We start from the raw sequence: 16224 nt of genomic DNA, 5'->3' as shown, positions 1-16224 counted from the left end.
AAGTAAAAAGACAAAACTGCCATTTACTCCCACTTTCCACTAAAAGAAACCAAGGATTCTTAGAGAAATGGCTGAATCTACAGCTAGAACAGTAAGAGCCAAGAACATATCACTGTGGTCAAAAGTAATGATGATATATACAAATATCGAATCATTATGTTGTACAATACCTGAAACTAACAGAATGCTATATGTCAATTACACCTCAATTTTAAAAAAGAGTTGAATAAACTGGACAGAGTTAAAAAAAAAAAAAAGACAGGGAGACATGTCAAAAGGACACAGCAGCTGGCTTGAAGAGGCTCCCCTGCCCAAATCTGGAACAATGTAAGCATCAAAATAAATATCGATAGCAACAAATTATAATTCATAAAATAAGAATCTTCGAGTCTAAATGGAATGAATAGATAAAGTGGAAGAAAAAAAGCCTCTTCCTTACGGTAGAATGCCAATTAATAAACTTCATAAAGAAATAATGGAATTAGAAAATCATCTGTTTAGCAACCAACAAAGTAATAGTTTCAGGCAAGAATCACCACTGGATGCTAAATCCAGTGGGTAAAAGTTTGATGAGAAACAGGATATTTACATGGTTTCAAAGTGTATTGCTAGAAGATACTTAGAGAAGGAAAATAATTTACAGAGAAGAAATTCCACCTTAACGAAGTGTTCAGAGTTAACATCACTTGTAACAGGACACATAAATACTACATACCTCCATATCATGCACAGAGGACATATCACCTCTATAGTATTTCTGCCCAAAGTGGATCACCTGAATCTCATCTTGATGAAACATAAAACAAGCTCAAAGTGATGGACAGTCTATGAAATAAAGGACCTATGCACTTCAAAAATGTCAAAATCATGGAAGATAAAGACTGAAGAATTGTTCTACATTAAAGGAAACTAAGGAGACATGACAATTAAATGAAACACATGATCCTAAACTGGGTAACAACCCAGGGCAAGTTGTTTTTTCCTTTTGCTATGAAAGAACATTAGTGGTACAACTGATAAAATTTGAATAAAATCTTCAGATTGGATAATATACTTTATCTGCGTTATATTCCCGATTTGATGATCATACTATGATCATGTGCAAGAACATCCTTATTTTTAGGAAATACGCACAGATGAGTAGGAATAAAAGGACATTACCATTATATCTGCAACTTAGAAAAAAAGTTCCTCAAAAAAGGAACCACCTCCTCCTTTGAATTTCCACTGAACTCCATGTAAATTTCTACTATAGCATCTATAACAATTTGTTTTTCTTATTGGTAGGAAAAGAAATGTGCCTTCAGTGGTTAAACAACCTGCCCAAAGTAGAAGTCAGTAAATGACAAACCACAAATTGAACCAAGATCTAGGTGACTCAAAGCCAATACTTTGTTAAATCATAAGACGGCAGAATGCTCAGCAAATGTTTGCTATTTATACTGTTTTTATTTTTCAAAAATACTCGCATAATGACCTACACAAACAATCTATTCACAAACGGGTTTCTTAATCCAAAGAGTGTCACCTATACAACAGGAATCCCCAGCATCAGCCTTATAAACTCTTACTTTCAAGACAAGAGACAGAACTCAACTTGGCCAACATAGTGAGTTGGTGGCAAAGAAAGAAAAGACACAGGATAAATGAACATAATCTAGAAGAGCCTTTATGATCTAGCCCTTGCGCTTTTCCAATCTCATCTCTTATCGTTATCTATACCTAATATTCTTTATCCTATGTGAAAATTTATTCCCACAATTAAGCACGTTTTCCCCCATTTTCAAGTCTTTGCACTTCTTTTCCTTCTGATTATATGGGAACCCATTGCTTGTCATCATGATAAACTCGTACATATTCTTTAAGACCAGCTCATATAGTATTTTCCCTAAATGAATCCTCCTCTGACCTCCCCAGGCACAGGTAGATGCTATCCTCCCAAAACATTATGTACCCTACAATTAAACCTTCCACATGAATGAAATTATTTATTTACAAGTCTCTCCTAGACTATACTTGAGAGAAGGAATCCTGTCATTCACTTTGGCATCTTTAGCATCTGAAGCATAAGTAGGTTCTCTGTCTATACATTTATATCTTGCTACATGTCCCAAAGGATTAAGGCAAAAGCATTTAATAAATATTTCTAGCAGTAATGAATATGGGTGTTTTACCACTTGAAAAAAGCTTGGTTTTTGTTTTTCGTTGGTCAAATCCCAAACTCTTCTTCATTCATTGACAGAAAATAAATAAACCAAACTCATTTAATACTGGTAGTCAAGGGGTACCTGCGTGACTCAGTCAGTTAAGCGTCTGACTTCGGCTCAGTTCATGATCCCAGGATCGTGGGACCAAGCCCCGCATCGGGCTCCCTGCTAGGCGGGGGAGTCTGCTTCTCCCTCTACCTCTGCCCCTCCCTCGGCTCGTGCTCACACGCACATGCGCTTTCTCTCTCTCTCAAAGAAAGAAATAAAATCTTTATTAAAAAAAAATACTGGTAGCCAAAAGAAACTTGTTTATCTGCAAAACCAAAGCAGTCATAATGGATTTAAAAGGAATATGTTAACAAGCAGACTATGTATATACACAAACCACATCTATTAGCAGATCAGACCGATAAATGAATCGCTGTTACTGCTTTACCCAGGATAATTAATCCTGTTTCTTGTCCATGACCAAATTATTTGTCCAATCTGAATATCCAACTTTACCTGCAGTGCTTGTTCTTGGATATCACGAAATAATTCCATGTCTTTCTCAGTCATGATTTCCTGGCTCCCAAAAAGCCGTTCCTCACTTTCTTGTTTGCCATCCCAGCCATCCTGATTGTCTGCACATAAAAAAAGGGCTCATATGTTATTAATATTATCCTTAGTTTAATAATTTCAGTTTGAAGACCTTAATATTATTTTTATAAGAGAAGAGGATAGCAATAAACTGACACCTATAAAGATGGGTCAGTAAATAATAAGTAAATATTGTATCTGCTTATAATGAAAACCTGACCTGTCCTAAAACTTCTTAAAATTATTACATAACTAAATTTCAACTTCATTAGTACGTTATATTTTAGTATACTATAATATATACATGTATATAATATATACATACATATATGTGAATATATAATACATACAATTATATATTGTAATATATACAAAAGTTTGATGAGCACCATGTGATGTATAGAAGTGTTGAAACACTATACTGTACACTTGACTAATACTACATAATATTATACTGTGTATGTTAACTAACTGTAATTTAAATAAAAACGTAAAAGAATAATAATATATACAAAAGCAGAACAGAAAAAAGGTCTAAGGAACATGAAACTTTGAAATAATATGAATAAAAAATTTTTAGTATGGATTTAATATATCAAAATTCAAATACTGCTGTTTTCATTCTTTGGTAGTATGGAAGAAGTTTATGTTACAGTAGGACATGATTTTCATCACATGGGACCAAAACACAGAAAATTTGTTCCTTTTATAAACCTTAATGATCCTGTGATCTTCATAAGGCCAGTACATTCTTATCTCAGCAAGAAGATAACCTTCGAAATAACTACCATACTCCCCTCACATTCTGGGTGCCCTTTTAAATAAGCAAAACTCCACAAATCTGAGGATCACAGATGATAATCCTCTGGGTAAGTATGACAAATTATAATAATCATTCAGTAAATGATGTATCTTCCTCACATGGGCAAGGAAATTCATGAAAGGAGTATTGGGGGATTATGTAGATCATTATCTTCTACACTTGAAGATGACACCGCCGATGGACTAATTTCCTATTTGTGTAAGTATGGCAGAAAAGACCAATTTGTGACAGTTCTTTTCAAATTAAATAGAATATAGGGCGTCTGTTATTCACTTAGTGTAAGAAGAATAAGGACAAGGACTCACTGCTGAAAATATTCCCAAACTGAAAAATATGTATCTGAAGATACTACATGACTTTAATGCCCCCTAGTGCATGACACAGATGGATGCAGGCACAGATTTAGTACAGCGTTCAGTAGCATTCTATCAGATGGTGCAGACTGTTCCTTAAACTCTACAATTCATAAAGAAACTTACAAAGCCAATTACAGCAAAAACACCAATGCAAAAAGTCAATACTGATTCTCCATATACTTTACACATTTTCTCTATTAATTTCTATTTCTAAAACTTTCCAGGAGATTCTTGTAATAATCCATCTCCAGTGAAACAGTTAATTCAAAAATGCCTTTCACTAGGATCTGCTTTAGATTCCTTCCTCCTAGGTCCAACCTAAATGGCTTGCATATTTTCTTAGGTAAATGTACTCAGACTGGAACTACAGTGTACATGGCTGATAAAGACATGAAAAGTACTTAAGCACTTACAGAGTAATTAGTTGATTGCCATTCTGGTGAAAAGCCAATCAATACAGCATAAAAAGGGGGACCTGACAATGATGAGGATTTCCTCTCCTGTGCTGGACCAATCAACCATTTATATAAGCAGGAATGAAGAAGCAGTGAATATAATCACCAATGAGACATTCAGGGGAAGGAAATCAACGTTAAGAAATTCTCTTGCAGTATAAGAGATACTACATCTTTGGCCCTTGTGATCCAAAGGAGTCCATTCTCATTCTTCTACTTTCCTCAGACGCTTTTTTACTTCCTTCACAGGGTTAAGTCTGTAAACTCACGGCACTAAAGAGCAATGAGACTAGTTTGAACTTTAATTATCAAGACAGCTAATGACTTGAATTACCTGCTACACTATTAAGTCTTCTCTACAGATCTTTTCTACTTTGAAAACTAGGGAACTCAGCCTGATACACAAGTACGAAATGAATAAAAAGAGGGGATGCTACAACTGATATCACAGAAATACAAAAATCATAGAAGACTACTACGAACAATTATACCTCCAAAAATGTGACTATCTAGAAGAAATGGATAAATTCCTAGAAACATATAACCTACCAAGACTGAATCATGATGAAATAGAAAATCTGAACTGACCAATTACTGCTAAGGAGACTGAATCAATAATCAAAAACTTCCTAACAAACAAAAGCTTTACCGGTGAATTCCACCAAATATTCAAAAAACACTTAATACCATCCTTCTCAAACTCTTCCAAAAAATAAGAGAGGGAACTCTTTCAAGCTCATTTTATGAGGCCAGCATTACCTAAGCCAGTCAAAGAAAGAAAATTACAGGTCAATATCCCCAATGAACATAGATGCAACATAGATCCTCAACAAAATATTAGCAAACTGATCTCAACAATACAATAAAAGGGTCATCATACACCATGATCAAATAGGATTTACTCCAGAGATTTAAGGATGGTTTAATATCCACAAATCAGTCGATACACCACAATAACAAAATGACAGATAAAAATCAGATGATCATTTCAAGATATGCAGAAAAAGCATTTGACAAAATTCAACATCCATTTATGATAAAAACTCTCAACAAAGCAGGTATAGAGAGAACATACCTCAACATAATAAAGTCGTATATGACAAGCCCACAGCTAACCTACTCAATGGTGAAAAGCTGAGAGATTTTCCTCTCTTTAAGATCTCTCTAAGATCAGGAATAAGACAAGGCTACCTACTCTCACTACTTTTTTTTTTTTTTTTTTAAGATTTTATTTATTTATTTGACAGAGAAAGACACAGTGAGAGAGGGAACACAAGCAGGGGGAGTGGGAGAGGGAGAAGCAGGCTTCCTGCTGAGCAGGGAGCCCGATGCAGGGCTCGATCCCAGAACCCTGAGATCATGACCCGAGCCGAAGGCAGACGCTTAACGACTGAGCCACCCAGGCGCCCCTACTCTCACTACTTTTATTCAACATAGGATTCAAAGTCCTAGCTAGAGCAATTAGGCAAGGAAAAAAATAAAAGGTATCCAAGTTGGAAAAGATTTGTAGATGACATAACAGAGAAAACCCTAAAGACTCCACCAAAAAACTCTTAGAACTAATAAATGAATTCAGTAAACCTGAAGGATACAAAATCAATACACAAAAATCTGAATTGTTTCTATACACTAACAATGAACTACCAGAAAAAGAAATTAAGAAAACAATCCCATTTACAATTGCACCAAAGAGAGTAAAATACCTAGGAATAAATTTAACCAAGCAGGTGAAAGACCTGTACATTGAAGACAAAACACTGTGTGTGTGTGTGTTGTGTGTACACACACATATATATGACATTAATGAAAGAAATTAAAGACACAAATAAATGGACAGATATTCCATGCTCATGGATTGGAAGAATACTGTTAAAATGTCCATGGTACCTAAAGCCATCTATAGACTCAATGCAATCCCCATCAAATTTCTAATAGCATTTTTCACAGAAATGGAAAAAAAAATCCTAAAATTTGTCTGCAACCACAAAAGAATCCAAATAGCCAAAGCAATCTTGAGAAAAAAGGACAAAGCACTAGAGCTCCCTGATTTTAAACTATATTACAAACCTACAGTTATTAAAACAGTATGGTGTTGGCATAAAAACAGACACAGAGATTAATGCAACAGAAGAGAGCACCTATAAATAAACCCATGTATATATGGTCAGTGAATTACAACAAAGGAGCCAAGAATATACAATGGAGGAAAAGACTGCCTTTTCAATAAATAGTGTTGGGAAAACTGGACAGCCACATGTGAAAGAATGAAACTACACAACTCTCTTACACCACACACAAAAAGTAACTCAAAATAGATTAAAGACTCGAATTTAAGACCTGAAACTGTAAAACTCCTGGAAGAAAACATAGGCGGTAATCTCCTTAACATAGTTTTTGACAATCATTTTTTAAATCTCATACCGAAAACCAAAAGCAAAACCAAACAAGCTGGACTACATCAAACTAAAAAGCTTCTGCACAGCAAAGGAAACCATCAACAAACTAAAAAGGCAACCTACTGAATGTAAAAAGATATTCGAAAATCATATATCCAATAAGGGGTCAACATCCAAAATATACAAAGAACTCATTCAACTCAATAGCAAAAAACAAACAACCCACAGGGCACCTGGGTGGCTCAATCGGTTAAGCGTCTGACTCTTAATTTCGGCTCAGATCAAGATCTCAGGGTCGTGAGATCGAGCCCTGTGTTGGGCTCTGTGCTGAGCATGGAGTCTGCTTAAGATTCTCTCTCCCTCTGCCTCCCCCCCTCTTCCATGCTCTCTCTCTCTCAAAAAACAAACAAAAAACCCCACAAAAACAATCCACTTAAAAATGGGCAGAAGATCTGAACAGACATTTTCCCAACAAACACATAAAAATGGGCCACAGGTACATGAAAAGATGCTCTACATCATTAATCAACAGTGAAATGGAAATCAAAAACACAAGGAGATACCACCTCACACCTGTCAGGATGGCTATTATCAAAAAGACTAGAAATTATAAATGCTGGTGAGAATGTGGAGAAAAGGGAACCTCTGTGCACTGTTGGTGAGAATGTATATTGGTGCAGCCACTATGGAAAACAGTACAGAGGTTCCTCAAAAGATTAAAAATAGAACTGCCATACAATCCAGCAATTCCACTTCTGGGTATGTAATCCAAAGAAAACAAAAACATTCATTTGAAAAGATATACACACCCCCGTGTTCACTGTAGAATTATCTACAATAGACAAGATATGTAAATAACCTAATGCATCATCAATGGATTAAGGAAACTGTGGTGTATGTGTATAACATTATTCAGCATAAATAAATAACATACATACATATATACATACATACATACCAAACTCACAGATAAAGAGAACAGATTGGTTGTTTGCCAGAAGAAAGGTGGGAGGTAGAGGGTAAGAGAAATGAGTGAATTATTTTTTTGTTTTTTAGTTTCAATAAACAGAATTTTAAATAAATAAATGAAAACTAGGAAAGTTAGCCTAATACATAAGTAAATGGTCTGAAGTTGTAGTTCTCTCCCTTTCTCTCTTTTAAAGTATAATTCATGAAATATTACAACTATATTTGCCAAGATTTGAAGTAGAAATATCAGTGACCTTATCATACTCCCATGTATTTTGGTCTTTTCTCTATGCTTAGATCAACAGCATTTTATCCACCCATACTCTTTCCAATTTCCTTCTGGAAATAATCATCATGATGCTCATCACATGATTTATTTTGTAATTTATGAAATGTAAAGATATCCTTGATTTAAGGTCATACCTTAAATTTCTATAAGATTCTTTGTGGTTCTACAAAAAAAAAAAAAAGCACCATCTTCTGCCTAAGAGTTCCTATTTGCCCACTCTTAAAATTTCACCTCCAGCCTCTCAATCCCTGCCACAGTCACCACCTTACTTTAATCTAAATATGTACCTTTAATATGTTCTTCTAGTCCATAACCATAGATAATAATCAACTGTAAATCTATTCTAGATAACGAGTGTTATTCCAAATAATACACTTTGGGAATACATTTTGCTTCTAAGTAAACTTTTACCTGTGGGCCAATCTGAAGTGCTCGATTTTCTGTTGCCCTTTTTCCTGATTCTATATTGCTCAGAGTAGTCTACCACTTCCCCTCGAGGTTTCCGCCCATCGGGGGAAGGGGTGAAGAATTTGGTAAGGCCATCAATGAGCCCTTTGGTTTTCTTGTTGAATTTCAAGGGGACACTGCTATCTCTGCAGAAGTCCAAGCCATCTATTCGCTCTAAATATCCTTCTTCTGATGACGATGCTGATTGGCTGGAAAGGGTGATTTTACGTTTCCGGCCCCTTCCCGGACCAGTTCGAACTTTGCTGAAGGGACCTTTTGATCTAAAAAAATCAAACAGGGAAAAGGGTAACTATTAAAAAAGAAATCCTTGTAAGGTTTCTATTTAATATATAACATGTAATGAGTAAATAACCTCTAGTTTTATTTAAAAAACTACATTGTTAAGACTATTCCATAAACATCATAGGAATGAGAAGTAATATTGTTATTAGAAATAATATTTTTGGAGAGTCTAGTATTTTATAGCAAAAAGAATCTTAAGGTTGGGAGTCAGAAGGAATGTTTAAGTCATAATTCTGCCACTTTCTAGCTATACGTCTTAGAGAAATCACATTCTGTCTAAACACCAATGTCTTCATCTATAAAATGAGAGTTGGACCAGAGAACAATTAAGACGCTTCCAGGTATAAAGTCCTATGATCTCTGTATCAACTCAGAGTTACACTTTTACCTCTAAACACAAGGATGCATTACTCTCTCAAAGTCAGGAATCAAAAGATCATCTTATAGGAAAATTAAAGCCTGATTTAAGATTTAAAATATGAACTACAATACTGGTGCTGTATATTTCACGCTGCTAATGCCCATTCCTTTCAGTTATTATCTTCAAGACAGTCTAAAGTGTAGGAAAGGTGGGTAAAATTTTTAAGAATACAGGTTTACAGGCTTAAAGATATCTTACATATCATCAAAAGGGAAGTACTATAGACACTCACACACACACACAAAAAAGAATTAGCTACTGAATCTTGCCCCACGTCCTCCAGATATAGCCCAGTTTCCTAGTCCACAAGGGATAATTATATCCCTGATTTCTGCTAACAGATGAAAAACACATTATTTTATTTTACATCAGGACACAGAAATGGGACTTGGCTATGACCTCAACAGCAAAAGTTATCCAGTGATTATTTGTACATATAATATAAATAAACTACTGAGACCACATCAGGAGAGGAATCTGGGAAATGCTATAATAACATAATTTTTTCTTTCTTGTTTACATACGAGCAATATAAGGCAGTGTTTAAGAGTTAGACTTTGGTGCCAAACTACTTGTGGGTTTCAATCCCAGTTCAACACTTACTATAAACTGTGCAAGTTAATCTACTGTGTTGTAGTTTCCGCCTTTGAAAAATAAGAGTAACAAAAATACTACTTCATTTGGTTGTTGGGAAAATTAAATGATCAACACATCGTAAGGCACTTAGGACTTTATTCTAACTTGGCACTTTATTAAGAGTTCAGTAAGTATAGCCATTATTATTACATAAAAGTGCCAGTTGTAACAACTGGAACTTTTTTTTCACAAAGCAAACAAGTGACTCCTACACCAAGAGAAGACCCTATCCTTTTCTCCCCTCACCTTGCCACAAGTACAACTTACACCGTGTTTTGTTTCTTTAACCTGTTTTTCGGACGTCCAATTGGGTTAGCATAGCGCCGTTTTATCTGTGCTGCCTTCTTCTGTAGAAGTTTCCGTCCTTTTTTCCTAGGTCGACATATTTGACATATCCACATGCCTATAAAAAAATAAAATTCCACATAAAGCACAACAGACAGAGATACATGGAAAGAGTTCAGATACTCTAGGAGTTCTTAACCTCTCTTAGGTCAAGGACTCCCATTTAAAAATCTGATGGAAGCCCCTTAGAAAAATAAACATGAAAACGTATACACACAAAATTCTACAAACAACTGGAAAAGACTCACAAATATCCTAAAGCCCACATATAGCTGAAGTCCACTGATCCTCGTTAAAAAGCCCTGCTCTACCCCTGGCACCCAGATTATTCGTTTCCAATTACCATTCTATAGGAAAAGAAGCCAGGTTTCCATAGAGTAATAACTGATTCCAGGACTGGAGCAAGGAAAACACTTGATAACCTGGAGCATCTTACGGTGCCAGAAAATGGAGAAGTGCTCAAAAGATGAGGAAAGCATGTCAAAAGGACCTAGAAGCCAACTTGAGCTCCCAATAGCCAAATCTGGGTAATTCTGAGCAAAGAAAGGGATAATCACATCAATGGATTATAACCTATTGAATAAAATATCCATGAGTCCATTAATAATATAATAATTGAACAAATAAATAGGAAGAGGGATAGCTCTTCCTTGTAGCAGAATTCCAATTAATAAAGGTAGAAGGATGATGGAAGCAAAAAAACCATCATCATGTAAACACCAAACTAAAATTAGGGCAAACAAGAATCACTGATGGGTGCTAAAGTTAGTACAAGAGGAAAAAGAGTAACTTTAAGGTCAGGTTTCTACTGTAATCAAGTGACCAGTTAACATTACCAGTAATAAGACATATTCGTATTATACACCCACACTACAATGCACTAAGAAGGGTACAGTATCACTTCTGTGGTGTTCTTATCAAACTTCATAATCTTAATTTAATCATGATAAAGAAAGAGACAAGCCTAAATTTAAGGACTTTCTACAAAATAGCTGGCCAGTTTCTTCAAAAGCGTCAAGGTCAGGAAAGACAAAGAATTAACACAGACTGGAAGAGACTAAGGAAATATGACAATTAAATGCATTGTGAAATCCAGGACTGGATTCTGGACCACAAATTCAAATACAGTCTACAGATTAGTTAATTGTATCATATCAATGTTAGTTTCCTGGTTTCAGTAATTGTACTACGGTTTTATAAGATGTTAACATTAGAAGCTGGTGGTGGCTGAAATAAGAAGTCTCTGTACTATTTTTGCCACTTCTCTGTAAGTCTGCAATTACTTCAAAATAAAATGATTCCTGCTTTAAGCTGCAATGAAACTTCTTTTGTAGGCACTATACACAGGAATGAAGTCCTAAGAAAATCTTTCTTATCTTGAAGGATTCTCAGAAGGCCTTCTGCCCAGACTTCAAATAAATGGAAGAGGTAGGAAAGGGGTATTTATTCTTCCAATACATATAAATCTAAGACTTTTCAAAAGGTAACAACCAACAGAATGACGTAAGAGGGACTCAAGTAGGATCCTAAGTGGAATAACCTGACTATACCTAAGGTTCAGTCCTTGCCATCCACAGGAAAATTTTTCCCAAGAAGAAATTATCAAATATCCTATAAGCATTTTACTTAAGAAACCTATTAAGTCACAAAATCAGAGTTAAAAATGGAATTTGTGATAAGGAAAAAGCAGGAGAGACTAACTGGACTTTTTTTTTTTTTTTAAGAAACTATAAGCATATAATAAGATGGATGCTCAACCAACAGGCAGTTATCTTCCAACCAAATACCTTTCAAGGAACAGGAGTCAAAAGAATAGAATAACATTAAGCTGTACTCTTATGAGTTAGGCACAAAAATTACTCGTTTGCAAATCATTTTATTAAAACATTTTTTTAAGTTTTGAATAAACCAGAGATGCTCTAGGCCTTTCAAAAGTGATGAACAGTTAAATAATCAATACTGATATAATCAACATGATCTAATACAATTTCATTTCTTCCTTTACAGGAAGAGATATTTCAAAATATTACACAAGGCAAGTATTTTGTCCTCTAGCTACAGGACTGGCAAATATTCATTCATGAATGAACCACTTCGCTCTCCACGGATACTTAAACATCAAAAATAGAGGAAAATAATAAATCCATACACATAAGAATGTTAGGATGCCTCAACAGACTATCCCCACCTTTAAGGAGACAGCTCTCTTCCTACTTATACAATCCCAAATAGAAAGATGCAAATTATTCTTTCATTTAACAAAGTAGATAAAAGGTGCTTTCACTAACATGCCCTTTATACTGCCAATCTGATTTCAGAATGTATTTCTCACCTTTTGGCATCCGGGTGAGTGGCGGATCACAACACTCCATGTGAAAACCTCGGTCACAGGAATCACAAAAGAGCATGTTATCCTAAAAAAGAGAAAGGACAGTTTTGCTTAACCTTATGAAACAAAAATATGTGAGGATTACAACTTCATAAAATCTAGGAAGCTTCAATAATCTCATAAAGGAGATGAACTACAATAATAGTAAAACCTTCCTTAATTTGTATTAACTGAGTAAATGGACAGTCTGAGTTAGCACAAGTTTTGCTTCAACCAACCTTTAATAAAGAACTACAGTTTCATAACTTTCAAGTTTATCCAGTAACCAGATATAAGCTAACTTTAGTTTTCTAATGGAAAAGAGAAAAGAACCATTTGTAGTTAATATACTAACTGACCATTCCTACTAAGTGAATGCCTCCATACTACTCAAATTTCAGGAGTATTTCTTTAGGGGAGGCTGCATAGCTCAGTCGTTAAGCGTCTGCCTTCAGCTCAGGTCAAAATCCCAAGGTCCTGGGATCGAGCCCAACATCACATTGGGCTCCCTGCTCAGCAGGAAGCCTACTTCTCCCTCTCCCACTTCCCCTGCTTGTGTTCCCTCTCTCTCTCTCTGTCAAATAAGTAAATAAAATATTAAAAAAAAAAGGGGGGGGGTTCTTTAAAGTAGCTTAGTCTCTCTGCAAACATGTAATTAAGGTGCTTTAGAAACCACCTAGAAAGAATTGAAGTCTCAAAGAGTAAGTATTCTAAACTAATGATGTGTAATTTAAAGAGACTCCTGTTTCAAATTCTGCTAGATCAAGTGACTAAAAACTAGCCAACAATACTTAAAGGAAATTACCAGTTGTACATTCTACTTCTAAGTGAAATATTCACATTGTAAGGCAAAGATACTCACTGCATTTTTGCCTTGATCTCGACAGGAGCTGCATGTTTTACACTCAATGCACTGCCACCGTAAGGCCTTCACTCTAACCGTTAGTTCAGGGGAAAACTTTAAACAGGATGGATGACCTAGTAAGAGGAGAAAATTCTCAAATGAAACAATCAAGGATCATTTTGTAATTGTATTAAAGGAATAATGTAGAAAAAGGCAATTACCTTAAATCAAAAAAGGTATCAAAAAAAAGATGCTCTTGGAAGCTTGCCAGACATGTCTCATCAGGACTTGGCATTCCTATTCAGTTTTATTGATGCTAAACAGTACTTAGTACACCACCTCCCCCCACAATGTGATTATAAAAAACCTGACAAACTCCTAACTTTTATTAAGCCTGCATTAAAGCATTATGTGAGTACACATGCTTATATGTATACCAACACACAGCATGCCTAGGCCATTTCTGGAAGGATACACAAAAACTGTTTGCAACTGTAATGTCCTAGGATATGAAGCTATAACTATTTTGAAGGAGAAGGATTTTACCTTTCACTTCACACTTCTGTGCTCTCAATTTTTAAAACAGTAACATACTAATTTTATAACCAAAAATACATTTTTATTAAATCCCATCATTTAAAGTGAGTTATTTTAGCTAAAAACTAAAATCTAAGCAATATTTCTATTGTGATCAGAATTAACAGTAACAGGAAAAAAAAAGTCTCCTCTTCCAAGAGTTAGTATCCATTTGATTATCAAAATTTTAAGAAGTAAGTCTGCCCTCACTCTGAAAAGATCTGTCCCTTTCCTCTAAAAGTTGGTTACATTTATTTTTCTTTGGTGAGAGAAAGGGCTAGTTAAATTATTTTCTCTCCTCTCCTTTCTATTCCTAAATAAATTTCTCTTTTATGAGATGCTATGAAGTTTACTATCAAAACATCACTGACATCAAAGGAAAATGATAAAGTGTAAAAATCTCATTCATAATCTCTTCTTCCTAGATTAGCCATTCCCTGTTCTACTTTTCCTTTTTAGATTTGCTAAAAGCCCTTGCAGTTTTAATTATAGGGTATGTACAGTTTTATTTTGCTTTTCTTCATCCTTTTAGTCAAGTAAATGTTATATTTATATTCCTTAAACTGAATAATTCCACTGAGTTGGTACCCTATAAACTACCTCACCATTTCCCTATTGTTAACTATTTAAACTATTACCCATAATAGAACACTACAATGAATTATTTTATGTTTACAGATTCTTTCATTCTTTTAGATTAATTCCTTAAAGTCCTGAAAGTGGGGTTGGTAAGTGAAATGAAAGAAACATTTCTGTAGCTTGAGAAGTAGATATGCACTGCCAAACCATGTTTCCAAATCCTCTGATATAATATCTAGTGCCACCAGCTATGTGCAAATGTTTTACCACGATTTCATCAGCTCTAGGTTTGGGTTCTCTTATTGTTCAAATTTTATTATTATAAAAGATATAAAATGACACTTCACTGCTGCACTGGTACGCATGCTTATTATTACTTGGGTAAAATGTTTTCTTAGTATGTTCAACAATTAACTTTCTCTCTTAGAAACTACCTGTTCATAGGCTCTGACCTTTGGACTTCATGCTAGAAATGTAAACATGCTCTTCACACTTTATAGCTTTTGGCCCTTTACCATATTTAATGCAATTATTTTCCCCAAACAATTCTTTAAAAATTTTCTTTTTAATTTTGGGTATTTTAGTTCTCAGTTTGGAAAGTATCAACTGTCATATATTTGACTATATCCATAGTTTTTTCCTTTGTTACTGTAATAGCCAGGTTCCAAGCTGCCTTCCAAACATTCTTGCCTTTTGGCAAGAATACCAATTGACACCTGTGTAGTTCCCTCCCACACTAAACAGGGCTGATCTGTGTGCTGAAATGACAGGCTAAGGCTAGGTAATAAAAGATATTGCACCTTGTTCTCTCTCTCAGATACCTGCTTGGGGGAATCCAGCTTCCATGCTGTGGGCATGCATGCAGCCCTCTGAAGAAGTCCACATGGCAAAGAGCTGAGGCTCCCTGGCAACAGGCAGCATTAACGTGCCCCCAGGTAAGTCAGTCAATGGAAGCCTTCAGATAACTGAGTACCAGTTAAAATCTTGACTGCAACCTCATGAAAGATCCCAAGTCAAAATCACTCAGGTAAGCCACTCCCAAATTCCTGACTAACAGGAACATGAATTAAAAAATACTGCTTTTAGCTGCTACATTTTGGAGTAGTTTCTTTCTACAGCAATAGATAACCAATAGTTATTTATTCTAATAGTTCTTTAAAAGTTCCCTCTATTGTTTTCAAATTGCAAAGAACTCAGAGACCATCTCAAATATAATGCGTCTTACAAGGCAGGGCTACCACACAACTCCCCGCCCCCCATTTTATTCCCATCTCACCTGAGCAGATCTATTTTTATCTGTTTTATAATACTTAGGGTCCCATATGATTTTTTAAGGGTTCTACTATGAAAATAGTTTGGAAATCACTGCAATGTAGGATATGTCACTATATTTTTGTCTAATATTTTATGATTTTATGGTTTATATTTTACTGTAAAATCCATCCAGACTTCATTTTGGTTTGTGATACTATGCTAGATATGATCACCTACTACTCGAGATCTCTTGCCACTGCCTTCAAAAGCCTTCTGTAAATAAAATCCGAAAAGCTGAAAGCTATACTTCCTAGACTCCTTTGCAGCTCGGCTCTAGCTATGAATTAAATTCTACCAACTGGATGTGTTTGAGTGAT

At 35.2% G+C, this 16224-nt stretch overlaps 1 protein-coding gene across 1 annotated transcript in view; it reads right to left on the bottom strand.

Annotated features, from left to right (window-relative positions):
• The window catches only part of KAT6A (lysine acetyltransferase 6A), a 115172-nt gene that overhangs the window by 39013 nt on the left and 59935 nt on the right, over positions 1–16224 (bottom strand). Inside the window, exons 4-8 of the mRNA XM_032413331.1 lie at positions 13457–13572; positions 12559–12640; positions 10149–10284; positions 8486–8802; positions 2712–2830 (exon numbers count right to left, since the gene is read on the bottom strand). Coding sequence (XP_032269222.1) covers positions 2712–2830; positions 8486–8802; positions 10149–10284; positions 12559–12640; positions 13457–13572 — 770 coding nt within the window. The remainder of the gene's footprint in view (positions 1–2711; positions 2831–8485; positions 8803–10148; positions 10285–12558; positions 12641–13456; positions 13573–16224) is intronic.

This window comes from Phoca vitulina, unplaced genomic scaffold (genome assembly GCF_004348235.1).
Source record: "Phoca vitulina isolate PV1807 unplaced genomic scaffold, GSC_HSeal_1.0 scaffold15, whole genome shotgun sequence".
Classification (NCBI taxonomy): domain Eukaryota; kingdom Metazoa; phylum Chordata; class Mammalia; order Carnivora; family Phocidae; genus Phoca; species Phoca vitulina.
This window is presented reverse-complemented; position numbering and strand designations above follow the sequence as displayed.